General features: G+C 42.6%; 2 protein-coding genes across 2 annotated transcripts in view; one reads left to right on the top strand and one right to left on the bottom strand.

Moving 5' to 3' along the window:
- Nucleotides 1-13,294, bottom strand: part of CRCP (CGRP receptor component) — a 30,620-nt gene extending 17,326 nt beyond the window's left edge. The window contains exons 1-4 of the mRNA XM_084493128.1: nucleotides 13,166-13,294; nucleotides 9,821-9,857; nucleotides 7,369-7,467; nucleotides 4,003-4,097 (exon numbers count right to left, since the gene is read on the bottom strand). Coding sequence (XP_084349254.1) covers nucleotides 4,003-4,097; nucleotides 7,369-7,467; nucleotides 9,821-9,857; nucleotides 13,166-13,173 — 239 coding nt within the window. The 5' untranslated portion in view covers nucleotides 13,174-13,294. The remainder of the gene's footprint in view (nucleotides 1-4,002; nucleotides 4,098-7,368; nucleotides 7,468-9,820; nucleotides 9,858-13,165) is intronic.
- A 5,361-nt stretch (nucleotides 13,295-18,655) lies between these two features.
- On the top strand, nucleotides 18,656-26,206 carry LOC311421351 (delta-1 crystallin). Its single transcript, XM_084493134.1, has 17 exons — nucleotides 18,656-18,715; nucleotides 18,812-18,874; nucleotides 20,143-20,337; nucleotides 21,311-21,394; nucleotides 21,718-21,774; nucleotides 22,041-22,138; nucleotides 22,424-22,501; nucleotides 22,765-22,842; nucleotides 22,975-23,027; nucleotides 23,399-23,461; nucleotides 23,668-23,782; nucleotides 24,179-24,263; nucleotides 24,436-24,495; nucleotides 24,760-24,843; nucleotides 25,137-25,217; nucleotides 25,589-25,695; nucleotides 25,964-26,206. Exons 2-17 carry the CDS (start codon nucleotides 18,863-18,865, stop codon nucleotides 26,112-26,114), a joined length of 1,401 nt encoding a protein of 466 aa, XP_084349260.1. The 5' UTR covers nucleotides 18,656-18,715; nucleotides 18,812-18,862; the 3' UTR covers nucleotides 26,115-26,206.
- Nucleotides 26,207-27,141: the final 935 nt, after the last annotated feature.

Here is a 27,141-nt window from a genome sequence, read left to right as displayed (position 1 = left end):
TACAACATGGCTTACTGTACTGAAGCAGTAGCCAAAGCTTGAGGCCTTAACAAGGTAATATAAAATTCACTATGATGTCAGTTCAGAGTTCTTCATTTTTAAAAAAATCTCTCAGTTCTACAGTTTCAATTTCACCAAACTAACTGATGACAAGCAAAACCCCCGTGCTTTGCCATACTTTACCAACTACATCAGCCAAATACACATTTAGATATCTCAGAAATTGCTCCATTTAGCAAGGCAGCTATCCAAAAGGTGTAAGTTATCTTACATATTTATTTTTAAAATTTGAAATTTGCCTTTTTATTTTTAAGGAAAACTGATTTTTTTTTCTGCCTATTGTATTGGTGAGAAAAAAACATCCCAAGTAGATGGCTGTCAGCAGAATAGATAAGCTGATCTGTTAATCTGGTATTTTGAGTAGCAAATATTAAAATTAACAGAAATAAGACTTTTCAGGTGATTTTACAGGATCTGCAGAACTATCAACACTATCACCTCTGTAACTGTGTCCAGAACCCCCAAGGACACCACGTGTAGGCTGATCAGAAGGCATTATGCATTGTAGGTCTGTAGGAGGAGGGCAGGAAAAAAATGAGAATTCACTTAAACAAAAGGTCTGTTCTTTCAGTGAATGTGCACCAATCCACAGCTTGTTGCTTCTCTGGACAGTGTCTGCTCTTTCTCCACCACGCAGAAATTACCCAATACACTAGCACAACCTGGTGCTGGAGAGCTGCAATAACACACTGAGCAGGGCAAGTCAGCTCACCACCTTCCTCCAACATGATTTTAGACACAGCTGCAAACACTCCTTATATTAAAAGCCCCATATCGATCAACAATTTTCCAATTCCTTATATTAGAAAACGAGTTGCTGAGCCTAATTAACAGCAAAACCACACTGCTTAATTGTTTTTTCCTCGATTAGATGCAGAGTCATAAGGAATTTGAATGGCAAAAGTAACAGTCTAAGATGATAGGCTATTTCTGACCAGTGATGTCCATTCCTCTCGCAAGGAGAAAACAAAAAATGCTGCTGTCCCCTTACCAGAGACGGGCACTAACATAGCTTGAATCAAATCAGCTGCCTTCAGGAAACTGTTACCATAAAAGACAGCATGAGAGCACCTAAGAGATTAAGGGAGAGCACATCTCTTTCAACGCCTTACCCAGAAAGGAAGAAGCAAAGACAGACTCTGGAGTTCATTACTTTTTGTGGGAGGAAAAGTCATTATAGGGAGATGATGTAAGCAAGGTCTTGAAGAGCAAATATTGCAGATTCTTTCCTCTCGAAGGGTAAGAAAGCTCTCCACCAGCTAACTGGAACGAAATCTCAAATGAAGCCTTTTATACAAATACTACCTCCGTTCCAGAGAATGGAACTGATTAAAGCCTTTAGCTTTTCATTTACTTAACAGCAGAGCAGTGCTGAAACAGTCTTGGTTACGAACCAAAGAGTAGCTCAAGATTTCCTTGTAGGCATTAATATTTTAGGCCATTTTACATAAAGTGAGTGTATTATAGAGTAATTGTGTACCATATGCTTTCTGTGTTTTGGTGAGAAGTGGCTGCCAGATGGGCTTTGATACTTATAGCTTGAAGTGTATGAATGGAAAAGATTAGAAGAAACAAAAGGTGCCAAGATCACACTAAATTCTGTTTCTTATTTCGTAAAGTATGTGACAAACATAGTGCTGGCAAGTTCTCTGCCAGATGACAGATATTAACTGTAAGTAAAACTGTAAAGGTTGCTCAAGAAACCACGGTACAATCTGAGTTCTGATAAGCCATAAATCTGTAACAAACTATTGGTTTGCTCTTTGCTCTCATCCTTCTGCCATTATGCAGAAGGAAAATACTTCTTTTGCGTACCTTACAGACTCTGATTCAGAGAAAAAGGACTAAGAGGATGACACCTAAAACCAAGGGCACTTCCTGACATCCATGGAAAGAAGAAAAATAGAGTCAAAAAGCTCATTTAAAGCTTGTAACTATTTCAACCTTTGCAGCAGTGCTATTCAAGCTAACAGCCAGGCCATAAGGGAGACCGTGAGAGATTCAGTAGCTGGAATTCTGTGTATTATGACCCAATGCCATGTAGTACCTCACTCTCAAGAGGCATCATAAATCAGATGGGGAAGTGAGGCGATCAGATGCAGTCAAGGTATCTGACATGGTAACAGAGCTCCCTCACCTTTCTGTATGAGTTAACCCTGAGCTCCCGGTAATATTCTATCAGAGAGAAATATATATTAGAACAAAACCAACATTTATGAGGCTTTTATTCATAACTCATTCAGCTACTTCTGAAAAATCCTATTCTGCCTTTTTAACTCCTCCTGGCTTTTTGTTCCATTTGCACCATTCTTCTGGTGCTGTCCTAAACGTACAGGACAAGCTTATTTCACTTCCAAGATGATGGGTCTCTTTTTCAGTACCGGAAATCAAGGATGTGGTAAGTACTTAAAATATAGTTTGTTGACAATTTTAAGCTACTCTCATTTCCATACAATCAGCTCTTTACAGTAAACCAAGTATTTTCTCCATGCTTGAACGTTTCAGTGTCAGAAAATAATTAGGTTATTTCATAAATTAGTACATAAATTAGTATACTGCTGCATGGAATGAGCTACAAGAGGACTGGACAGTGACATACTGACCTGGCAACTTTTGTTCAACAAAAGAAAGCACTTACAGGCAAAGTTACAATACTCATGACACAGCTTCCAAGTATTGACCTCCCCATATCAGCAGGGAGAGCGATACTGTGATCAGAGCTGCTGATATACTGAATGAGAGTATAATGGTTTGTTGAGAGAGAGCACTGAAAAGTCAACAAAACAGCTGACTGAATCTGCTTTCTATTCATCTACACTCTGGACAGGATAAACCCTTGCATTGTAGCACTGCTCTCAACTTGCATTTCTTTTTGTGACACAACCAAACCATTAAAGCCCCCTTCTCAGAGCATGAGCTCCTTACAAGTACCAGCAGAGAAGAAAAATGCAGTCAGTGTCTATACAGCATAATCTACTCCTTCATGGTGAAGAGCGAGTCATTTAAAAGCAACTAGATCTTTGATTTCTGCTTTAAAAATCAGACGACTGATTAAACTATTCAAGCAAGTAGCTCTCTGATTAAGTTTTGTTTGGGCCTGATTATTTGTAACAGGCTTCACTTACACTCTGAAGAGATGTTTGAGAGGATTAGGTGTTTCAAGCACTGTGAACACGCATTCACACCCCTGCCAAAGAGGAAAAATACCCTCTGAATCCAAGTGAAGGAAATCTTGCGTTTTCTGTGCAGGACTTCCCACAATAAGAATAATGCAATGTATGTTCAGCTTTACTAGGGCAGAAAACACTCAATTGACACAGTATTTAGGTAACTGAAACATGTATCTCAGCAATCCTAGTGGGCAAGCAGCCCAAAATGGAACATCTTAGTTTGCTAAACACTAATTAGTATAATCCCGAGAGAGGATCTGAAGCAGTTGGAGTTCAAAGATTCAGATAAAACTTGGCTTCAGAAGAACATACTTCCCATAGACTTATATCAAGATTTCATTTATTACCTCCCTGTAAAACTGCCACCTTTTTGCCTGTTCGTAATGGATGCATTTTTATTTAAGTGAGTTCATAAAAAATGAGAAGAGTGATAATAAGCTGAAGCTTTGTTTAGTTTTTGTGTTGTTGGTTTTGCCTCCTCCCCCCCTTCTGTTATTGTGTTCAAAACCAATTTACAACTTACAGGTTCTTTCTCAGAAAACGTCTTATGATTTTTACTTTATGCTTGGACAAACACAAGCACGCTTAAGGAAATATGAATGTATTCGGTCATTGATCAGTGAAGGGAAAGTTTGGATGAATACTTTAAAAATGACAAAAAATAATTAGAATACCTTAATCCAAACTAGACAGATTATCACAATGTGTATGTAAGGATCTTTTAACATTACCATTAGTTTATACTTCAGCTCAAAGGCACGTCTCTACTTACTTGGTCAGCTTATGGCCTTTCATTGCTATGAGGAATTCTTTTACGGTTTCAGGACTCTGGTATCTACACGGTGTTTTTGATATGTACTTCAGTGTCTAAGGAATAGGAAAAAAACATAAATTATTCCACAGTTACTACCTTCTTCCCATGGTGACTATGATACAAGCTAATTTTTAACAGTCTTCTCAGTACTGCTCAAAAAAAAAATCAGCCTGTCATTTCAGGTTTTAGAGCTTTCTTTTCTTTTTTTCCCACTTTTTCAAAGAAGTTTGAAGTGCTGCCATAGTCAACACAGATCACTCTCACTTCTTTCTTCAGTGACACTAGACTGACATTTGCTGAGGCAGTAAGGAACAGGCAATAAAGAACTACAACTTTATGTAACGGAAATTAAATTAGTACTTATTCATAAAGTCTCAGTGAATTCGCTTCACAAAGACATGACCCAACTAGCTCATTACACACCAAGTTAGAATGACAGCTTTGACTGTTCCCACTGTGGCTTTGGACAGTCATTTACCTGGGCTGTTCAAAGCCCAGAGTTGTCTGTTGAAGAGTACAGGAAAGGAGTAATTCCTAGAATGCATTTGCTTTCTTGATTTGAATGAAATACCCTTAGGTGATGCTAAGACTGTGATTAAGATACAATTACAGCTGTACTAAACAGCATCACTCAGATTTATTTTTCCTTTTAAAACCAACCAGTATTTACAGATTCATAGCAAGCTTAAAAATGTACCAGGTGCATATGGCTGGTTTTTGTTTTTACAGTAAAACTTGAGAAAATATGGATATTATTCATCTTTAAAACCATGTTACCTTCTTCCAAGTTTTAATGAAGCCAGTGGCAGGGGTAGAATGCCAACCCATAAAAAAAATCATTTAAGCTGCACAGCACTAGCAAAGCCTTTTCAATCTATGGCTGTTTTCATCCTTTATACACATATCTGGCAATGCTTTCTTAAAGTTCATAGAAGCAGGTTATGGGTTGTCACAAAAGTCTGCAAGATACTGTCATATTAGAAATGTTCAATTTTTTTTACAGGTGAAACTTATCAACCGTGGATAACTGTTGCAACAGATCTGCTTTCTTTGTTTAAAACAACACACCTAGCAGACAGATAATACTTTATGTAATTTGACCTGACCAAATAAAAAAATGGCAGGAAGTTTCTACTAGAAAAAAAAAACACCCACCCACAAACAAGTATCTTTCACAGGAAGTAGCTTAGAAATCTTCCTAAATGTTGCTTGCATTAGATCCCAAAATAAAGAGTTGGAAATAATGAGAAACAAAAGAAAGGTCCAGGAAATCCTTGCATTATCTGCACTGTGCGCATCAGCAACTGAAGGATTTGAAAGAGTATTGTCAAAGCCTGTTTTGAATTAAGGAAAAAATATCTTTATCTGATGATACTGCATAGCTATACATAAAGCTTAAAAGTATCTCTACAGCTAACAATGCAACTAGCTAACTGGATCACAAATACAAAAAGACTTGTGGTAGGATAACATATGCATAGACTACCTATAATAATAGTAAGATATAATTCCATATGTTATGCTTTGACTTTTCTTCTTTGTACTTATTCTCAGAAAATGTTGAAAGCAAATATTTAAAAAGTGAGAAGCCAAAAAAGTTAAATCAGTATTTACAGAGCAAAAAACAACAGATACTGGGAAAAAAAGTGATTTACAAGACCACTATGTCAGATAATGTATGCAAATATATTTCCAGTGTATTTTGTATTCCGCTCAAATTGGTTATCATTTTAAAAGTTTGGGTAAATGAAAACAAACTTCAACAGCACAAGATAATTTATTCTACTTAACAAAGTTGATAAAATATGAAACACTGGTATTCTTAATGAGGTTTCCCTAGGTATTTAACATATAGCAATATGACAAAGCAATTAATGCTTTAAGGTATATTGTGACTCAAAAAATTTTTACAGGGTTTTTCCTCAGCTGATTGAAAGAGTAGACTGCTAGTCTCCATGAAGATTTAAATGAGAATTTTTGTAAGCCACTATTTTTGTTGAATCTGACGCTTAGGAATTAAAACTCTGCACCTTTTCAAACAAAGCCAGAACTAAAACAAAAACAAAGCCTAGGCCAAATCTTATTCACATGAGTAGTTTCACTGCTCAATGGGATTATTCATGCAAGCGAGGCAAACTGCTTTCAACTGGCTGCCAATCACAGTGCTACTCATGCAGTTCTCTGACATGGACACAAGAGGTCATACTAAATATCTGTTTTGACGTTGCTATTTTCAGATATTTAAAATGTTAATGTTTGGATTATATAGGATTTTAATAGTTCTTCCTAGTAGCAGATCAAACATTTATGACCATTCTGGCATCCAACCGATGTTGATATTTGTACAAGTAATTTTGTGATTACAGTCATCTATGTCTTCCTTTTTTGACCCAAAAAAAAAATGTTTTTTTTTTTTTTGAATGTATTAGTTTAATTCTCTTAGTAAGAAGATACGTGATCTGCGCCTCATTGAAAACAAAATCAGGTGGCATCATCAGGTCATCAAGTAATAGCAAGTTCTGCCCTGCATCTTAAAAAGATAGAATAAAGAATCATAGAATCATTTAGGTTGGGAAAGAACTCTAAGATTATCAAGTCCAATTGTAACGTGGAACCTTAAAAAACAAAACAAAACAAAACAAAACAAAAAAAAACCTTTCTTTTAATTCTTTTTGTCATTTTGTTCTCATGCCTCTGGCAAGCACTGCTCACATACCAGCTAAAGAAAACTTGCAGATCTTTGAATCCAAGTCTTATTACAGCACTACAGGCGATGCTCTGCTATCTGGGAAGAAGGGAGGCTAGAGCCTCCAGAGAATAGAAAAGCCCAGTGATGCAGATGTTTGGAAGCACTGTGCAGACACTCAAGCTCCTCCCTGGCACTGCTGGCTAGTTTCAGGCCAGAATTACCTGTGCCAGACACAGGACAGCCCTGCTACATTAACTGTTCCCACTGAAAGGGAATACAGTTCAGGGAGAGCTGGAAGTTACCGCAGAGTTAGAGTGGATCCAGTAGAATCCCACACTCTGCTTTGTGCACAGGAGACCTAAAATGCAACCGGTACTAACCCTGGAAATATTCCAGCTATGGTCATACCTACCACACCTGAGTTTATAAACTTTACTGACAGAAATATCTGTACACAGAACCAGCTGCACGGCTCTGAATTTATAGTGCAGTTATCCTGCAACATGAATAAACTGACTACAGATAACGAAAACTGACAAAAAAAAAGTTAGGGTAACCTTGATGAAAAATGACCAAATGATGTGAATCAGTCCAGCTTGTGCTAATTAGCGAAGGAACTTTACAGTGCTACTCACTTCATACATGATTGTGTTCAGATTCTGCTGACCAGAGCTCTGCTTGTTTTTTCCACTCTCTTTGCGCTGCTGCTTAAGATCAGTAAGTAACTGGAACACCTGGGGAAAAAAATGCTTTAAATCATTTGAGATTATTTTACCTAAAAATATTACAACAGGAAAACATAGATGAATCCTGTCAACCCAATAGAAGTGTTGCTTCTTTGCTGACTGCACCAGCAATTTAAAATGAAAAATATTTTGGCAGCAGAAAGATGAATAGAGAGAGGTGTAAATTTGTAAATACTTCTTTTTTTTTTTTTTTAATGAATATTTTAAATGGATTTTCAGCAATTGTTAGATGTTATTCAAGAGTCCCAAAGGACTCTGTCCCAGTTGACAGAATGAATCTATTCCATTTATTTATCTTAAATCATGTCCTGAACAGAGGTGGGTCATACCCTGCTGTAATGACACAGAACTCCCATTTAAATACAAGTGATGCTTGAAGCAAAATCTCCTGCCAGTTTGTTGCCCTGCCAGATTTGTTATGACAGATGTACCTACAATATTAAATGTACATGTTCCCTGTCTCACAGAGACACAATTTTATATTATCCGCAAGAAAAAAAAATAAACTCTACAACTGTCACACTGCCAAGAACCCACTAAATAAAGGTTTGAACTATAGATGAGATTAGTGGCCCTTTTATACATTCCAGTGGAATTATTCATAATAGTACATGGCAGAGTGACCAATATGGTGTTATGGTATGTTAAGCCGCAAAGATTACATTAGCTCCCTATTTCATCACAAAAATATAGTACAACCAGAGATGCTCTGGAAAAGATGTGATAAAAATGTCTTCATATTTATGATGCAATGAATATTAAAAGTGTAGGAGTAAGATGCAGAAGCTAAGTCTGAATGCAAGGAAAACATTTTGATTTCTGCAACCATGCTTTGTCAAATTTGCTGCAACATCACGACTACTTTATTTACCATAGCCAGATATGCAGGAAAATATTGAGAAAGCGTCACAATTACCCCCTTTATTCCCATATTAAATCACATCAAGTTATAATTCCTTCAGATGTTTTGCTTCGGGCTTTACCGTATATCCAGAGCATACCCACAGCAAAGTAACAGATGACTTCTTACTGTTTCATCCCTCATTTTTAACTAGCTTAATTCAAGTTCCAGTTCCATTTATAAGCTCAAGTCCACAGAAGTAACAATACAAACATTTCTAGACTGTGAGAAGCATGAACATTACTACGAACCCTACATTTACTTTGTATGAAAGTAAACATGAAAAAAGGAACACCTTGTCTATCAACCACAAGTAGCCAATCTTTGACTTAAAGGATTCAAAAGGATTTCAAAACTGAAACTATTTAATAAATAGTTGCATTTAATAAATATTTGAAAACAATATGACCAATGACAACGAGACATAAAATGACAACTCCAATCTCACAAAAGAAATTCAGGCATAGAACATAAAACACGTCAGTCTCGAATACTCCTTTCAAACACCACTTTCTGTGCAACATATTACCTTGATAAAGAGAATGTTAGCTATGCCAGTCAAAGAAAAGAGGAGCAAACAGAAAGAGGTCCATAGTTTTAGGGGAATCAGTATTTTGAAGAGCAGTAAAAAGCCATGCCCAATATAGCTGCAGACACTGCAAATCCCTTCCTGCAAACAACTGAAAAGCTGCATGCATGACAACTGTGCTGTCAAAGGGAAATAAGCACTCATCAGTAACTTCATTTTCCCTCTTTCTTTTGTTCTTTTTCAACATATATGGTACATTCACCAACATAAAGACTAAGCTGAAGAAAGTTTTGTCTGAAGAGCATAAAGAATTGATTCTGCAATCCTCCCCACACAGCACCACCCTGTTAGGACACCTACAAATTTCACAAAACATGGCCAGTGCTGCTACTGAACCACAGCAGGCAGTAATACCTAGATTCCAAAATGCCAGCAAACAAAAAAAAAGAAGGAAGCAGAGATGATTTGGCAATAAATAATCTCTGAAATACTTGCTATTTTCTGTACTCCTGTATAAAGCATCAGTGAATTCAGCCCAGGTACAGAACTGTTTAAAGATGGGGATAACCAAATCCTAAACAACAAACCACCATACACAGGAGGATTCAGTGTAAAGATGGCAAGGCAGAACTTAAGGTTACCGATATACCGAAGACCAGCCTCATACCTATTTGAAAAGCATGTTTGTATTTGATTTGGGACCAACCAAGTAATGATACAATATCCACTACTACTGAAAACATTTCCAGATTTCCTCTTAAAAAAATTCTTAATAACAAATAAAATGGGGGGACAAACATCACACACTGGTCTTGTTGATTGTCACTGGCAATTTTAAGCTTCAAAAGTGTTCTAGAGACTGCCTCCAGCATTAAAGTGTTGGTTTAAAATCAGGAGGCAGATAAACTTACCTCAAAGTTACTCAGCAATGCAGCATTTGCATCTTTTCTAAAAACAAACAAACAAAAAAAGCAATTACTTATGTTCCAAATGAAACAACTTGAAACTTCTCTGCAGAGTTATTAAGACTCTAAAAGAACAGATGTTATTTTCCTTGAGTTGATTTCTTCAAAAAAAATTTCAATAAATTGATTTTGAGGACTTTACAATTACCAAGCTGTTGCCTCCTCTGGAAAATATTTCTTTTCCCATATCACAGGTTTAATTACTACACAGGTGTACATCATATTTTGCACAATTTGACCCATGAATCTTAACACACTTCCATTACATAATCCTTTTACTTAGCCACACTATTTTATTCATTCACCCAATTTTACCAACTAAACCCAAATCTCCTTCCTTCTTCCTTATATAAAAAGGCCTCCAGTTTTATTTGAATGAGGACTGACAGAAAAAGTCATTAACATTATGCACGCTACTTATTTATTAATCAAGGAAAAAGAAAACAATTACTTTTTTTGTACAATGTACATATTGTATGTGTGTGTGTAGATGCAGGTGTGCCATTACACACACTGTACTGAGTAAACAAACGACTACATCCAAAAACTTATCGTTTTTTTTTTCTTTATTTATTATTTGAATCTTTGTGTTGCTACTCCTTTACTAGCAGGACAAGGCTGAGAGCTTCCCATTGTCCACCTGCTGAACGCTTCTTCACTCATCCTGTCCCAATTAAGCAAATGCATTTTTAAATTAATCATGCCTCTACTACTACTGGATATTGTAATTTTATATTTCTAAATTAAAAAAAAAAGGGAGAAAAGCCTGACACAGAACACCATACATTCTCCAAACAATACGTTCTGCTGAGCAGTCACTAGCCACAACAACAGCAAGTTTCCATACAAAAGGAAAAAAAGGCTTTTCTCAGGTCTGTGCAACAGCATATAAAAAAAAAAAAAGGTACAATGTATTGTTAAGCACCATCAACTGTTGAAACAGAACTGTCACGTTCATCCCTTTCAAATGAGTTAAATGCATCCACAAACTTCCACAGGTTCTATCATTGTTTTTAAATGAAAACGACCTTCTAAAATACGCTGAGATGAACTTCAACTTCCATTTCGCTGACTCGAGTGAAAGTTCAGCAAGTGAGCTCATACATGCATTAGTTTTCATTCATGTTTTACAAACCATATAGCTTTTGTTGTTAGGTAAATGCAATTCTTCAGAATCTTTGCATTCAGACTATTGCTACAAAAATCCCTATGGATCAAAGACATTCTTTGTTAGAAATAATAATGCCAGAGAAGAATTATATAGGGAATTACATAGTTAATGTGAGAGGATCATATAGAGTAAATACATTACTATGAAAATGCAGCTCCAGTAAACCTATCTGAAGTTAAATTATTTAAGACAATTGCTTTCTTGCTTTCTTTTTAATTCTAAACCACTGTCAATCAGGAAAATGCTTATTTTGTCTTCTAACAATGGACAGTAAATGAGTCGGTCTAGATCTTAAAATTTCAACAATTTTTGCTGTGCTGAAATATCAGAATTACAAAGTAAGCAAACAAGACCAGTTTCAAAAATTTTGCTGAACTTGAGTAGAAATTTGAGTAGGAATTTTTATGCAGTCCTCTCATGAGTCAGCTATCAATCTACACTCAGAAAAAAAAAAAAGATAAAATATACATTGAAATTCATTCTTTAAGTAAAAAGTATGCTTAATTATGACAATAAGAAATGTCGTGTTTAAACCAAACGTATAAACAGTTTTTAGAATCTTTCACAGAGGCACCATTGGTCCAAATTTTAGTCGAAAACAAAGTATTATTGAGAAGGTCTTTCATTTATAACATCAGAAAGCGTCTCACTGTATGGCATCATTCATGCTTCATGTTTTAAAATTTTATATTTAAACCCAAACATTTTTAGAGGATTCTTTTCTCTACTAACAGATACTTTTGGCATTGTAAGAGATGTTTTTCTAGGTGCAGAGCTTCCCTTTAAGAAGACTATCACACAGGAAGTATAAGACTAGGAAGATTAAATTCCAGCAGTAACTCAAGTGCAACATGGTCAAAGTTGTTCCATTTTGATGCAAGAGACATCCACCCACAGCTCAGGTCTTCAGACCCCTGGTCTTCTATTCCTGATGGTCATTTTTTTGGTACTAGAAGAGGTACCACCAGTAAAATAAATTACTCAAGGAGGTTAAAAAAAATAAAGTGGATGTGTAAGTGGCATCACAGACTTACTACTAACAGTACCAAAAGAATCTCTTTCAGGAGAGCAAATCCTATCTTTCACACATGCAACAACAACCTTGAGGCCACGTACACATTTTACAGCATTTTTTCAGCACACAGCAGCGAGAAGTGGTCATTTCCCTGCTGGTCACCACTCATGTTACAGCTAACACAACACAAACTGCCATTTCAATGAACGTTCCTGATTTGTTATTTGCTTTTGAGTTGTACATATAGAAGATCAAACAATAATAGAGCCTCCATGTCCAGTAGGGATGGCCCCAGCTCTGCTGGCGTTGGCGGATGCTGACACGCACCCCACAGGACGGCGTGCATGTATATGGCCACACAATGCTCACAGAACTCACCAGAATGAGTCCCAAAGCTTCCACATAGGTCAAAGCCTATTGTTTGGTGCCCAAGTGGTGCTAATGAGATAAAAACATACAAGGCATTGTGTAATGTGGTGACCTCGGGGCTGAGGGCGCAGGGCCTGGGACTGGCTGGTTTTGCAGCCACCAGGTATTTATGTACCCCTTATGTTCCTTCCATCTCCACACCAGCACGTGCTGCTCCTACAATTAGCTGATATTTCCAAGAACAATCCTCCCCCACAACCTGCAGAATAGGACTCGTATTTCCCTTCTCCTTGACTGGAAATAAGAGAGCGAAGGAAAGCGCTGTGTGCACACATGGCCAGCCAAACAGGAAGGGCAGGGGACATGTGGACTCAGAGCAGGATTAAAGTTAAGCCACGATGTCGTTTTCCTAAACAGACGTTTCAGCGATACTTGCAAAGCAAACAAACAAAAAATAAACTCAGTTTCTCAGCAGAAAGGCTAAGCAAACTGCTGATCATAGGGGTGCAGGAGGCCCTATGCACACACATACACACCCTACACGCCGCCTCACAGACACCCACCCCCACACAGACACACGCGATCCCATACAGATACACGTCCCCAAGCACACACAACGCAGATATACCGCCCCACACACACATCCCGGCCCAGGAGCCCCCACAGAAGCTGAGGGGATGCTGAGGGGCCAGCAGCAGCCCGCGCGCCCCCCCCCCCCCCATTCCTTGTTCCTTACACCTCCATCTTGGCGCCGGCCCTCAGCCTGCGCAGCCGCCGCCTCACCGGGGGCCGGCCCCTTCCACAGCCGGCCCCGCGCCTGCCCGGAGACGGTGTGCGGGCGTTAGGCTGAGGGAAGGAAGCGGAAAAGCCGAAGGAAGGGGAAACAAGATATATAAATTAATTAAAAAAATTGAACTCTCACAGCAAAAAAAAAGTAAAAAGTGGAACTGCATTGGCCGGGAATCGAACCCGGGCCTCCCGCGTGGCAGGCGAGAATTCTACCACTGAACCACCAATGCAAGTGATAAGGGTTGGTTCGCCGCCCCCTCAGTTGTATCTATCACTGTGTGCACCGAGCTGCTCCCCAAATTGTTCATATATCTGTGTCCACCCTGGGTAGAGAAAAGAGGGCTCTTCAGAGCGTTCAAGAAGCACTAAAAGACCTCTCCAGCATCCAGAAAGTTTAAAATAGATGTGCCTGTCAGTCCCTCTGGATAATATGGTGGATGAGAATATACCACAGAAAACAGATATATAGATTATAGATATATAGAATCCCTATAGATAATATAGATCCTTTGTATTTTGAAAGGAAAAGCAGATTTCACTTGCAGAACAGTAAAAACTGTCAACAGAAAGCTTGGTGCAAAAAATGTCATTGGGGCAAAACACGTTCTGATAACCTGCTGAGGATCTGACAGTCAGCCAGCGTTAAGAGTGATGACAAGAGGAGAACAGCAGCGCTGGGGCCCCTGCACATCAAAGCTCTAGCCATGTGCAAAAACAGTCCTGGAAAGCTGCAGGAGCTGTACAGTACTGCTGCTGTCTGTTAAAGCACCTGCACATGCATCTTATCAGGCTCATCAGCATCATGTGTCTTCCTAACATCACTGGGATCCTTTCCCATTTAATTTACGTGCTATTAAATTTTGAAAGAGTTCTTTTCATTCCTGAGGAAAGTAGAGACACTTCATTGGGCACAAATAACTGAAAATCCCATTGGCTACTGCAAGAAAAACTCTATCTGGACCAGGGACTGAGAGCCAGAGAAAGGCTGATTAATTTACTTTGCCATTATCTCTCAGGCTAAAGTTCATACCCAAACACAAGCAAAGCAGCACTAACTTGCCAAGGAGTCCCATACACCTGCTTGCTTGCAGCAGGGCTGTAAGAGCAATCTAGGGAACGGGATGGGTTGGACATCTTGTGCCCACAACCTCCCTGGTATGATACTACCACAAAATCTACCAGCCAGTTTTCACCCTGGAATCAAGCCAGAAGAAAGCCTACTCTCAATCGGGGACTTTGGGGTGTTGAAAATCCTCATCCTGCTCTGAATGATAAGAGCAAACTGCAACACTTCAGGAGCAGTCTGAGGTGCCCAGACAGACAGTGGGCAACAAACAGCTCTCAGACATCCAGAAACCATCAGGATCAGATACCTAAGTGCTGGACAAAGTTTAAAAGCCTTCTGTAAAGTTTTTTTTTTCATGCCTTTTCACCTGCAGACCTCTAAAAAAGTTTTATTAGATGTGTGAACCCCTTCACATACAGATTGTTGTACAGACAGAAATTAATTAATATTCTGGAATCACTTTTCATGGAGTTTTTAGGCAAAAGAGCCAGGAGAAAGGTCTTTAAGCCACAGACTGAAAGCTGTCAGTCTGACTCAGTGGATGGGATGTAAGGGATGCTGGCCTTTTTCATGTCAGGATTAACTGACCTTGCAAGCTGGCCAAAACCTGCACAGCAAACGCTCTGTAAACTTCTCTGCCATATTTCAAACCCTGTTCATGAAACTGCCTGCACACCAGCTCCCAGCTAGGCTAAAAAGAGAAAAAGAATGGAAAGGAAGTCAGCTTTCATGTGAGAATATAGAATTTCCAGACTCTATCAAGTTTCAGAGTTTTATTCCAGGAATCTACTAATCCTTGCCTACAACTCACCATTCTCTTTAGATATGGGTTCAAAATCTCCAGCATATTAATTTTATTTCTCCTTCACATCTCCTTGTTATGTCTCTCCCCCAATACCAGTGTATCATCGTTATTCTCACAGTTTTTCCAAAAGTTTCAATCCAGATCTTTGTTTACAGTCCATGATGACAATGCCCAGTCCCAGCAGCTAGGAAGAAGGAGCACAACACAAATGCCTCTCTCAGTGGCTCTAAATTTTTTTTTTCTTTCCAGTAGAGATATTCTTCCTACATATTTTCTAACAGAAACATGCAGCCTGTTGGGATTTAATTACATAAACCAGCTACAGACCCACTGACATCATGCAAGGGAGAAGGGGAATCTCTCAGAGAGAATTCATTGCCCTTACACACAATTTTCCAGGAGAGACGGGGTGATTAGCTCAGTTAACTTTGTTTTTAATGCCGCACGTTCGATGTTAGACAGTTATGCTACACCATCCATAGGGAATGCAGACATAGGTCTTTCTAAATGTGCTTAGCATGTCAACATTTTAAGCATTGGCTTGTGATTGCTACCAGTAAGGCTTGGAGAGAGGGGCCTCGGTATTAACTATTGAAAGCAGGGGGCCTAGTGATGGCTATTGAAAGCAGATCTGCAGGGTATTTGTATTCTTTGTCATGAAAGATGTTTACTGTATTCAGCAGTTCGCTGATCACCCTATAGTGTCTTTTTTTCTTTTACATTCAAAATTCATTAAACAAGGTTCGTTTTTTTGTCGTCTTTTTTTTTTTTTTTAACAAAAAATGTCAGCACTGCTTCATACCAGTCTAGCTGACAGTGCGTTTGCCTAGCACTTTCAGTCCACAGAGCTTTTTTCTTTTTCCGAACCAAAACGACAGTAAAAAAAGAATGCAGTTAAAGAAGGTGCGTTGTAGCAGTTTATGTCACCCCAGGCTCAGTTATGAAATTAGGTCCTGTTATGAACAGAGCATTTCTAGAAACACTAAAGCATTCTTTCAGAGCTGCACTCCACCAGTATTGCACTCTTCCAATGAGGAGGGGAAAAAAAAAACAACATACACTCTAAAAGAAATAGTAAGGATATGACTGTGATTACAAAACCAAGTACAAATAAAATTCAAATCTTAGAGGACATTAAAATATATTTAATTAAATTTCTTCATGCTGCAAAATGGGCACTTTATTCTCTACTACTACCTTATCGTATGTCAGCTTGGATAAAGGTGTAGCCGGAAATACTGATGTGTGAATGATGAATGATGTGCCATTCTCTGTGCTAAAATTGAAAATAAGTGGACAATGTGGAAATAAATGGACAGTAAGGGGACAACCTTTCCATCAGAACTTCCTAGGTATTTAGCTATAGGATGGGGATTTGGGGGTTTAATCCTTCTATTTCACTACGCAAATTAAAAGACTGGAAGAAGAAGACGAGATGTAGAGAGGCACCAAAACCAGCACAAATAGAGAAGATAGTAATGAGAACACATTTCCCTATTTGTTAGAAGGCCTATTCTGCAATGCTAGTTCACTCTTTTCCCCTCAAAAAATTCAACTGCCTCAGCCCAAAGCATCTTTTATTTCTTCAGGGTCCAGTTTTACATTAAGGAATTCTGACTGTATTTAGAGTTTCACTTCCATTTTTATTATAAAAATATTACCCTGTATTCCATGTTGCTTCAAAATAGAACGTTATTGAGCATTTCATCTAAAAACAGGAAAAGAGAGAATTAGTAACCTCCTAGATACAAACTAGGACAGGAGGTAAGCAGCGTACTACAAACAAACCGATTCCTGTGAAGTTTGCTAAACGCACAGTGAAACTGCTGACAGATCCCATGTGAAAGTACATGTCCTTGCCACGTCCAGTATCAGACAGACCAAAAAATAGGACCAAATAGGATCACCTGATAACAAATACAGAAGGTTTCTTGGTTGCAGAACTAGATTCATGGTCAAGACACAGATGATGAAAATAGCAGAAATTCAACCAGGTTGTTCCCAGTGATTAAAACCCAGCCACACACGGGTTGCAGATTATTGTCCCACAGCATCCATCAGAATAATTTATTTCAATGGGTCCAAGGCCAAAACCCACAACACATCACCACAAATACTTCACATGAAGTCACTGCATTACTGATCTTTCTCCAGGGCACTTGGGATCACTCCTTTTTCCCTTTTTCTCTTTGGAAAAGTCCTGTTTGATATCTTCAGGAAGAAAAACATAGTCCTTACACAGGCTGTGTCTTAACCTGGAGTCCATACCTCAAACTCCATGAGACAGAGATGCTCTCTGTATGGGATTCACTTGGGTTGTAAATTCAGTGCTCACTATTTTCCCAAAACATCGGCAGTCTTCTGTCCAAGTAAGGACAAGGACACTCCTAAAGGCTGATGAAGACGAGAAAAGTGTTAAAAATAAGGGATTTCAAAGCAATGAAGAATGTGATGACAAAACAGTTAAGCAGTTTCCTAGTGTGGATGTCCTAGTGTGAATGGGAGAAGGTGACAAGTTGCAGAACTAAGAATGGCAGAAAAAGGACAAGCGGGTCAGTTAAAGGCAAGGAAAAAATGGGGACAAGAAAAACAGAATATATTTCATGAGCTCTGACAAAGGCCTGGATCACGCAGATGGAAGCATGCTTCACTGTGGTAGCACACGCTGTACGGCAAAACAGCAAGTGCTCATTCTGTGGCGTGGCTGCTGAAAACTGCTCTGACTTAATGAGAAACTGATGCTGAGGAGCAGCTTTGTGAGCCGCTGTTCCCAAATCTCACCTGTATTTTAAACCAGTTATTTACATTCATGATATTTAGAGTTTGAGGGATTTTGGGCTATTTGTCAGGGCTACAGACCCAGACTGGCACTTCAGCCTGCACAACCTCACACTCTGCAGCCCCAGTCTCACATGAGCTTCTTCCCAAGACTGACCCCATGCAATGACCCCATGCAATTAGTGAGAGCAGAAATCCCCAAAGCTTCAGTGACCTTTTAAGTGGGGTAAAAAGGCTCCTCTGCATGGAAACTGGAAAGGGCAGCCAGCTCCCATCTATTTGCTGGGTTAATGGTTGGACTTGATGATCTTAGAGGTCTTTTCCAACCTAAATGATTCTACTTTATTCTTGCTTGTTTGCTGGGGTGGCAACATGGATGGAGCACTGATGATCCACCCATCATACCAAGTACATTCATTCTGATGTAGAGGAGGACAGAGTGAAATGACTCCTTCAATACAAGGATATTCCTAGGAGTGGAGCTGACCTGTCAGTGAAAACACACAGAGAACACTCACACACCACAGGCCTGCTGCCTAAAGTTCCACCAGAAACTTTACAGACAAGCAACATGAACGAGGGCATCTCTCCCAACGCTCCTCCTCGCAGCCTGAGAGGATGCCTCTCTCCTGACTTGCTCATCATGTGCTGGATCGGCAGGGTTTGGGGACAGGAGAGGGGTGGGAAGGGTGAGGGGCTGCGGGGGGGCCGTGGTGGGGCTGGCCATGGGGCCACCCCGCCCCAACAGGGCGGGACAAGCCGCCAGCCCGGCTCCGAGGCACGTAAAAGCGGGGCAGCAGGGACTGGGAGCACACGGAGCTACCGGCCAGGGCTCCACTGCAGACACGGTGAGCAGGGCCGGGTGGGCAGCAGGGGTCCTGGGGTCCTGTCCCACTGCTGGGCTGGGACAGAGCAGAACTGAGCCTCGCCTCGCTGTTCCACAGGTTGCACCAGGTGCCGGGATCGCCGCACACCCGAGCAAAACGTCGTCTGAGATGGCATCCGAGGTGAGGGTGAGCTTTGCTTTAACTGCGGGGTGCTCTCGGGGTGCTCTAGGGATGCTCTAGAAAATGCAAGCTCCACTGACTGGTAACCCCGGCAGTGTGCCCTACTATGTCCATCAGGGTGTTTTTGGGTGCTCCTCTCTGCCCGCTTTATTTTGCCGGGTTTTAAGCGTAAAACGGGACAGCAAGCGTGTTTGCTGCAGTATTTCTGAAGACTCACCTCTGATTCTGGTGAAAACCCACAGTAGGGAGGATATATCTTGATGCCTCTTCCTGTCCAAGCTCTGTGCTCCCAGCACTGGCCGTTATTAGCACCCCAACCCCGGTGCCGTTCACCCCAGGGGACTGGATTCCCAGCGAAGGGCTGCAAAACTTTGCTTTTGCAATTCCGATTTCTCATGCTGACAAACCTGTTTTAAAGAAATAATGAAAAAAAAATAACAACCTCCCAATGACTCCAGGCTCACCCCTGAGGCTCTCTCCCCTGCTCTCCTCTGGGGTCCACCAGCTTGGCAGGGACCTGGGGCAGGGGTTCCCCGAGTCCCTCCGCCGCTGTCCATGGTAGTGGGGTCCTGCCACCCAGTGCTGAGGCTTGCTGAGCTCCTGGGGGTGCTTTGGGGGCTTTGGGACTGCTGCTTTTTTTTTTCTCCCTTCTTAAAATTTGTAAGACTGAACAGTCTGCACCCTTAGCCGATCTGATACTAAGTTTAAGCCAAAAGGGATGTGGCTACTTCTGGCCCACAGCTCTTTGTCAACCCAATATTTACTTATAGTCTCCCCAAAAGAAAGGTTTCCTTTTTTTTTCTTTTTTTAAATTCCAAGTAACAGTAGATGCTAGCATTCACTAAACCCTGACTCCCTTACTTTTCTCTTTAATAGACTATGAGAGGGTTAGTGAACTTCAGCTGCCTTACAGGACAGATCTGTGCTGCTCTTGTGCCATATGCCCTGATATTTGTTTTCAAGGACAGTACACATTCCTTCCAGAGTCCCACAGAGACATAGGGTAGAGTATCTTGGGGGACTCCTGACCTGACAGCTCAAGGGCTAAATATTAGTAACAAAGACTTGCACTCCACCTCTTCAATTAATTTCTAAAGCTTCTAAAGTCCAGGGACCTTTCTGGTTAGTGCTACTGCACTGAAAAAAATTAAGATGCTGGGGAAGCCCTCAGTTTTACTTAGATAAGGAGTGGGCTGAGCATTAAATGATTCTTAGGAGAATGTATCAGTAAGCCATTTGAACATGCCTTTTAACTTCATTACCCTCAGGGGGATAAACTTATGGGAGGAAGGTTTGTCGGAAGCACGGATCCCATCATGCAGATGCTCAGCACTTCCATATCCACTGAACAGAGGCTGTCTGAGGTTGATATCCAGGCAAGCATTGCTTATGCCAAAGCCCTGGAGAAGGCTGGGATCCTAACTAAGACTGAGCTGGAGAAGATCCTGAGTGGCCTGGAAAAGGTATTTATTTCCTTCATAAACTGTCACTTGTGCTCAGGCCTACATACAATCCCCACAACAGTACTACAACAAATAGCTCCTTATCAGACAGCACCTCCCTCAGCTGCTGCTCTAAAACCATCTTTCTGTACCCTCAACCGCTATTCCTTAGCACCAGGCATGTGCAGAAGTGCCTTCCCAAGAGGGAATGCTGCCCTAAATCAGGAAGAACCAGAGAGGCCCATGTGTATTGTCCTCTTGGTACTCTGAGGGACACTCTGGGCAGGGGATGGACGCTCAGATTGCATCTAGCTAAAGGCACTAAAGCCAGGCAGTAGGAGGTGAACCAGCTGAAAACTCAGGAAGGAGAGCCTGCAGCCCCGATGAGCCCACTGTGGGTGCTCATTACGGAAGGCTGGTGCCTCAGTGAGATGTGCTCAGCGTGACCTGGGCCCCATCCTCTTCAAACTGAGCATTCCCGAGGAATTGTTTCAGTGTGAATTAGGAATATTCTTTTTCTGCTGGCGCTTGGGATCCTTTTGTGTCTGGCTGCCTGAGTTAGTAGAAGGCAATGCATAGCATTGTATAGGGGTGAAGAGGAGTCAGCAGCTAAGCGCTTTTTTTTTGAAATATCCATTGTTGTTGCTCACCCGCCATGGACAATGGGGAGTCTATACAATGTTTGTATAGGAAAATCTTTGTGGACAATGCTACAGCAACGACTGACATTTCAGCTTGCTTTCTCATTGCATCGCTTAAGTCCTCCTATGGACAGAACATTGCAGAATCAGCAAGGTTGTAAAACATGAATCCCACCAAGTGCAATACAGAATATGGGGACAGAGTAAGCAGCCAGCTTTGGCGTAAAAAAATGACAGTGTTGGAGCTTTTCAGACTTCCATTAGGACGGCAAAAGTTGGTATTTGCTGGGGACACCTACAGCCTCCGAAAGCACAGAAGAGCAGGGGCTGACTTGTGTTTCTGCTGTTTGTAGATCTCTGAGGAATTGTCTAAGGGAGTCCTTGTAGTGACCCAAAGCGATGAGGATACCCAAACTGCCAATGAACGCAGACTGAAGGTTTGGTCCTCTAACTTCTTCTTTCTGTCCCTCTCTAGCTAGACCTGCCTGACAATAAGTACACGTGTCTCTGACCCACTATTTTATTCCTCACTGTCTCTCGTACTGAATCTAAGTGCATGGTTAGGCATGTCCAAGACTACTTCTGTGGAAGAGACTCTGTACAAGCTTAAACATACAAATTGCCCTTCCCCAGAAGAGATCCCATAGCTACTTACAGAATCCTAGAGCTGAGTCCTTTCAAGGCTGGGAGGAAGTCTGCACTTGGGGGTAGTCTGCTTAGAAAACAGAGACACTGATGGAAGTTTTCCTGTTGTCCTCAGGAGCTGATTGGTGATATTGCTGGAAAGCTGCACACTGGAAGAAGCAGGAACGAACAGGTATGTACAGAACTACTTGTTTTTGCCCTTTTACTCCTCCCGCTCCACACTTCATGAGAATCCTGACCAGAGCAGCCATTAGCTCTCTTCCTTGAGAGGAAGATATAGTGACATTATCATGTCAGAATGACCAAGGACACATTTTATGAGAGGCAGTTGTGTCTTCCCATCACATAGAACAAGGAGGGAGTTATTTTACAGTGAGAAAATAAGCTCATGATATAAGTCACATTCCCCTTCATCTGACCATGGCCAATCTTGTCCAGGTTGTGACTGACTTGAAGCTGTTCATGAAGAATTCCCTCTCTGTCATCTCCACTCACCTGCTGCAGCTCATTAAGACCCTGGTGGAACGTGCTGCCATGTAAGTCCTTTCCCCAGTCAGAGGCCTTGGCCTTGCTGGGACAGGAGATTTCTAGGCTTATTCTTTGACTACAAGACCAACTGGGTGCAGTACCAAGGTCTTCTGCAGGGGAAGTTACAGCCAGGCAGTCTGGGATAATGTAGGGAAAGACAAAAGCCCCTCTTTCTCCACAGTTCACTTCAGAGACATTCTTCTTTGCCTAATGGATGCTGGGGATATTGCCTGATGTGTGCTGCCCTTACTCTGACAGGGGCTGCTCACCTCTTTCTCTCCTTTCAAATGCAGAGAAATTGATGTTATCTTGCCTGGCTACACCCACCTGCAGAAGGCCCAGCCCATCAGATGGAGCCAGTTCTTGCTCAGGTAACCACCTTCCACACTCAGCTCTAGGGAGCCTGCTCAGCTCAGCTCAGCTGCAGCCCAGCATCCCACCATCCTCTGGCAGCACAGAGCTAGTCCTGCCTCACCTAACCCTGAAACCTACCACAAGACGTCCCCATGTTCAGACCAACTTGGCTCTGGAGGCCAACTCTCAACATGCCCCCACCATCTAGCCATAATTCCTTCTCGGCTCATGGGACAGTTTCTGACTTCAGATGCCTTCTCTCTCTCATGTCCCTTCACAGCCATGCTGTTGCCCTGACCCGTGACTCTGAGCGCCTGGGAGAGGTGAAGAAGAGGATCAACGTCCTGCCCCTGGGAAGGTAACAGCCAACTTTCTGGAATCCCTGGGCATCACTTGGCTCTCTGACATCCTGAGAGTTCTGTTCCCTGTGCATTTTTGGTTGGAGTTGACAGGATGTTATAAGTGACTCCTGTTTCTCTCTCCCTGGCAGCGGTGCTCTGGCTGGCAACCCCCTGGACATTGACAGAGAGATGCTGCGTAGCGGTAATGTCTGCCTAGAGTGGGGTGGCACAGCCCTACTTGAAGTGTCTGGGAGGAGGGGAAGCAATGACAAGTGGTGCCTCAAAGCTCTGTCATGTGCTATAACATTGGACCAAGAGCAAATAATTCATACGGGCTTTTTTACTGCAAAGATCCAGACCATGTCTGTGAGGTGGGAGCAGGAACAACCAGCACTGCTGTGTAACAGTCACCTAGGCCTAACAGTGAAGGCCCTGTGCAGCATAAAAGTTCAGCATGGTTATGTTCCTGGGGCTACTCAAGGGCTCACAGTCACTTACAGGCTGGGGCAGCCTGCTGCACTCAAGCTCCAGCCGTGCCAACCCTGACTGCTCTGTTCACTGCTTTCCTTACAGAGCTGGAGTTTGCTTCCATCAGCCTGAACAGCATGGATGCCATTAGTGAGAGAGACTTTGTGGGTAAGCACAACTCCATCGCTTCTTCCCTCCACCATGTTAGAAGCGGGCTTTAGAGGCCTTCCCAGTTAACTCCATTAACAAAGGAACTCAAATCCTTCACTGGGAAATAACTGTACAGAAACTCTTTGCACGGGCCTAAGCTCCAGTCAGGGTTGTCGAGCAAACCAATGCCCTGTTCACCTCCTGACCTCCTGCCTCTTCTGCAGTGGAATTCCTCTCTGTTGCCACCCTGCTAATGATCCACCTTAGCAAGATGGCTGAAGATCTCATCATCTACAGCACCAGCGAGTTTGGCTTCCTGACCCTTTCTGATGCCTTCAGGTAGGTGCTGGTCCCTGGGCAGCCAGCCCTTCCCTCAGCCTCTCCTCCTCCCTTCTCCCCACCTGAGAGACTGAGTCAGAGCTGGGGAGCTCCCTACTGCACAAGGCTGACACACAAATCAACTCCCCAGAGCACAAAAAGCCTGGCAGAAAGACAGGATAAGAGAGAACATTCCTCATTAGGGAACACTGATTTCTGACTCTGGTAACATCCTAACAGACTTCCTGTCTCTCAGGATGGCACAGCCACAGCCCTGCCTTCCAAAGGCCACAGAAACACTCTTGCCTGTTGATGCCACCTCTGGAGGACCTGCCAAGTAGCCTCTGATTTCTCTCCTCTCTGAGAGGCAGCACTGGGCTCCAGACAACTATTACACTGCAAACATCTTTCTTTCAGCACTGGCAGCAGCCTGATGCCTCAGAAGAAGAACCCTGATAGCCTGGAACTGATCCGCAGCAAGGCTGGACGTGTGTTTGGACGGGTGAGTGTGCTAAAGAAAGAAGAGGGATAGGGGAGCTGCTCACTTTGGGGCTGAAGCATCTTCCTTCGGCCTCTGTGTGAAAAAACATTTGTGCCCAATGTGGGCTCTGACCTTCTGCTGGGGCAGTGCTCCTCTTCTGCAAGCTAACTGCCTTGCCTGTTTCTCTCTGCAGCTGGCTTCAATTCTCATGGTTCTCAAAGGACTTCCAAGCACCTACAACAAGGACCTGCAGGTAAAACTGCTGTTAGGCTTCAGTCTGTTTCTCTGAACTGGCACAGCTGTCTTTGGCTTGGGTGCAGGCTCTTGCACTTCATTTTCCTGCATTTCCCTGCTTGTGTGCAGGATGATAAAAAACAGGGCTGAGGCACCGCATGCTGCAGCTCACAGCCCACCCCAGCGGGAGCCCCCGAGATGACTTGCTGCCTCCTCTGCTGGTTGGGCTGCCCATGTGGTTGGGCTCCATCTAACAGTGATGTGTATCCGTGTTCTCACGCAGGAGGACAAGGAGGCTGTCATTGATGTTGTGGACACCCTGACTGCTGTGCTTCAGGTTGCCACTGGGGTGATCTCTACCCTCCAGGTAAGGTTTCAGCCTCTCACTATTGCACGTGGTTGGAGAGGGCACGTTCTGTGCATAGCACAGCCACAGGAGCAATACACTGATGCTAAGATGAAGCCTCTTGCTCACTCATACTGCTCTTTATGCCCCCACCACAGCAGCAGCTCAGGTACACTTAGATCTGGGAGTTAGCTTGCAGAAAATGTTGTTGGAGATCCTGGTCCTTTGGCAATGAAGCACCCTCAGTGTGACCACTTACACCTCCCCAAGGAGGAGCAGATGATCATGTCTCCCTCTGATGCTTCTCTCTACAGATCAGCAAGGAGAACATGGAGAAGGCTCTGACCCCTGAGATGCTGGCTACTGACCTGGCTCTCTACCTGGTTCGCAAAGGAGTAAGTGCAGTAGGGAAGCCTGGAGCTGTGACTTCTTTAGATGCAGAATACTGCTCAGTGAGGGCCTGAGATGAGGCCTTCTGTTCTGTCCCCAGGTGATGATCAGTGTGGGTCAACAAACACGAAAGCTGGAAACCCTTTCTTTACATGTATCCCAAGTAGTGGAACTGCTGCCGGGTGGACTTGATAGTAATTTACAGGTGGAATTTTACGTCCTAATGCCTCCCCTCTTCACACCCCAGAAAACACGGATTCAGATTTCATTTCCCTAATTAAAAACAAGTCAGCACAAATGAGAACACATTCTTTCTTGCCTGAATCTGCAACCCAGGTGCCTGGTCACTTGACTCTTGTTTTTGTTTTCATTGCAGATGCCATTCAGACAAGCCCACACTGCTTCGGGGAAGGCCGTCCACCTTGCCGAGACCAAAGGCATTGCCATCAATAATCTCACCCTGGAGGACCTGAAGAGCATCAGGTTTGTATCACTATCACTTTGCCTTTTGAGGGGAGATATGGCAGATATCAGCCTGGCTTGTACAGGCTTTCTTCTGAAAAGAATCAGTTTAGATCTCTCTACCATGAGCTGCTCCTGTGGCACTACAAGAGCAGAGGCAGAGCAGCCAGAGGCTTTTCCCTTGCAATAAGGCTCAGCCTCCACTCCCTTATCTGCAGGCACTGAGCATGGAAAGCCAGCAACCAGCACCCATCACCCTGCACTGACACCTCTTTCTTTGCTTCTCCAGCCCCCAGTTCAGCAGCGATGTCTCCCAGGTCTTCAACTTTGTCAACAGCGTGGAGCAGTACACTGCCCTGGGCGGTACCGCCAAGAGCAGCGTGACTACCCAGATCGAGCAGCTGAGGGAGCTGATGAAGAAGCAGAAGGAACAAGCTTAAGAGTGTGGGGAGATTTCCCGTGGATGCAGCATTGTGCTTATCACACTAATGCAGAGTTAATAAACACTGTGGTGTATTGTAGTTCACTCAAACTCCTGTCTCGCGTTTTGCTTCTAAGGGGGCAAGATTGAGCTGGGCTTCCTCAGCACTTCTGAGGCTTGGGGTCACTGCTGTGAAAGAATTGGGGAGCTCTTCCCTGGCAGGGGAACTCTTCTAAGGTGGGGAGCTCTAGGGGGCTGGTACTTAGAGGGCAGCAGGAGGGTCTGTCTACATCAGGAGACCTGCAAATGCTTGGAGCAAGCACACACAGCACAAGGCTCCATCCAGTGGTGCCGTACTAGGTTACAGAGGGAGACTTGGGGGTGTTCACAAAGCAAGACACTTGGTACAGCATCTGCAACACGTGCCACATCACCAGCCGTCACTGCCCTCCTCCTAGGATTATGTGTGCCAGCCTGTCCCCTGGCAGGGAAAAACCTCCTCAGCACCTGGCACTGCAACATGCTTCGTCTTAGGCAGAACATGCCCAGCAGGCCAACCCACAGCTCTTCCATATCCACCACAAAACCACCTTTAGCTCTGGTTTATGGTGGAGCACAGGGGCTGCACCATCCCAGACCAAGCACTTTCCTTTCTGCAAGCCAAGCTAATCTAGCTGGGGGCAGAGTGCTTGAAAACGGGCAGGCATTGCTGGCTGACTCTTACAAATCATTTACCATCTTCTTGCCTGTCCTTAGTGAAATGAAATCAGAACAAAGATCAGGAATAGCATTACTTTAGGAATGAAAATGCACCAGTCTTGTGTCACTGTTATGGGGAAAATATTTGGTTGAACAAGTATTTGTACCATTACTTCCCATTACTGTTCTGCAGTGATTTCTGTGTGGAATGACTGCTACTTGATTGAAAGGCACAGAAGTAATAGTTTCTATAGGGAAGGCGGGGCAAATTTCATTAAACACTAAACCAGCTTGAACCTGGAATTCACAGCACAATAGTGCTTGTTGTCATGGGCAATTTCTTTTTT

Source organism: Aythya ferina, assembly GCF_964211825.1.
Source record: "Aythya ferina genome assembly, chromosome: 19".
Classification (NCBI taxonomy): Eukaryota; Metazoa; Chordata; class Aves; order Anseriformes; family Anatidae; genus Aythya; species Aythya ferina.
This window is presented reverse-complemented; position numbering and strand designations above follow the sequence as displayed.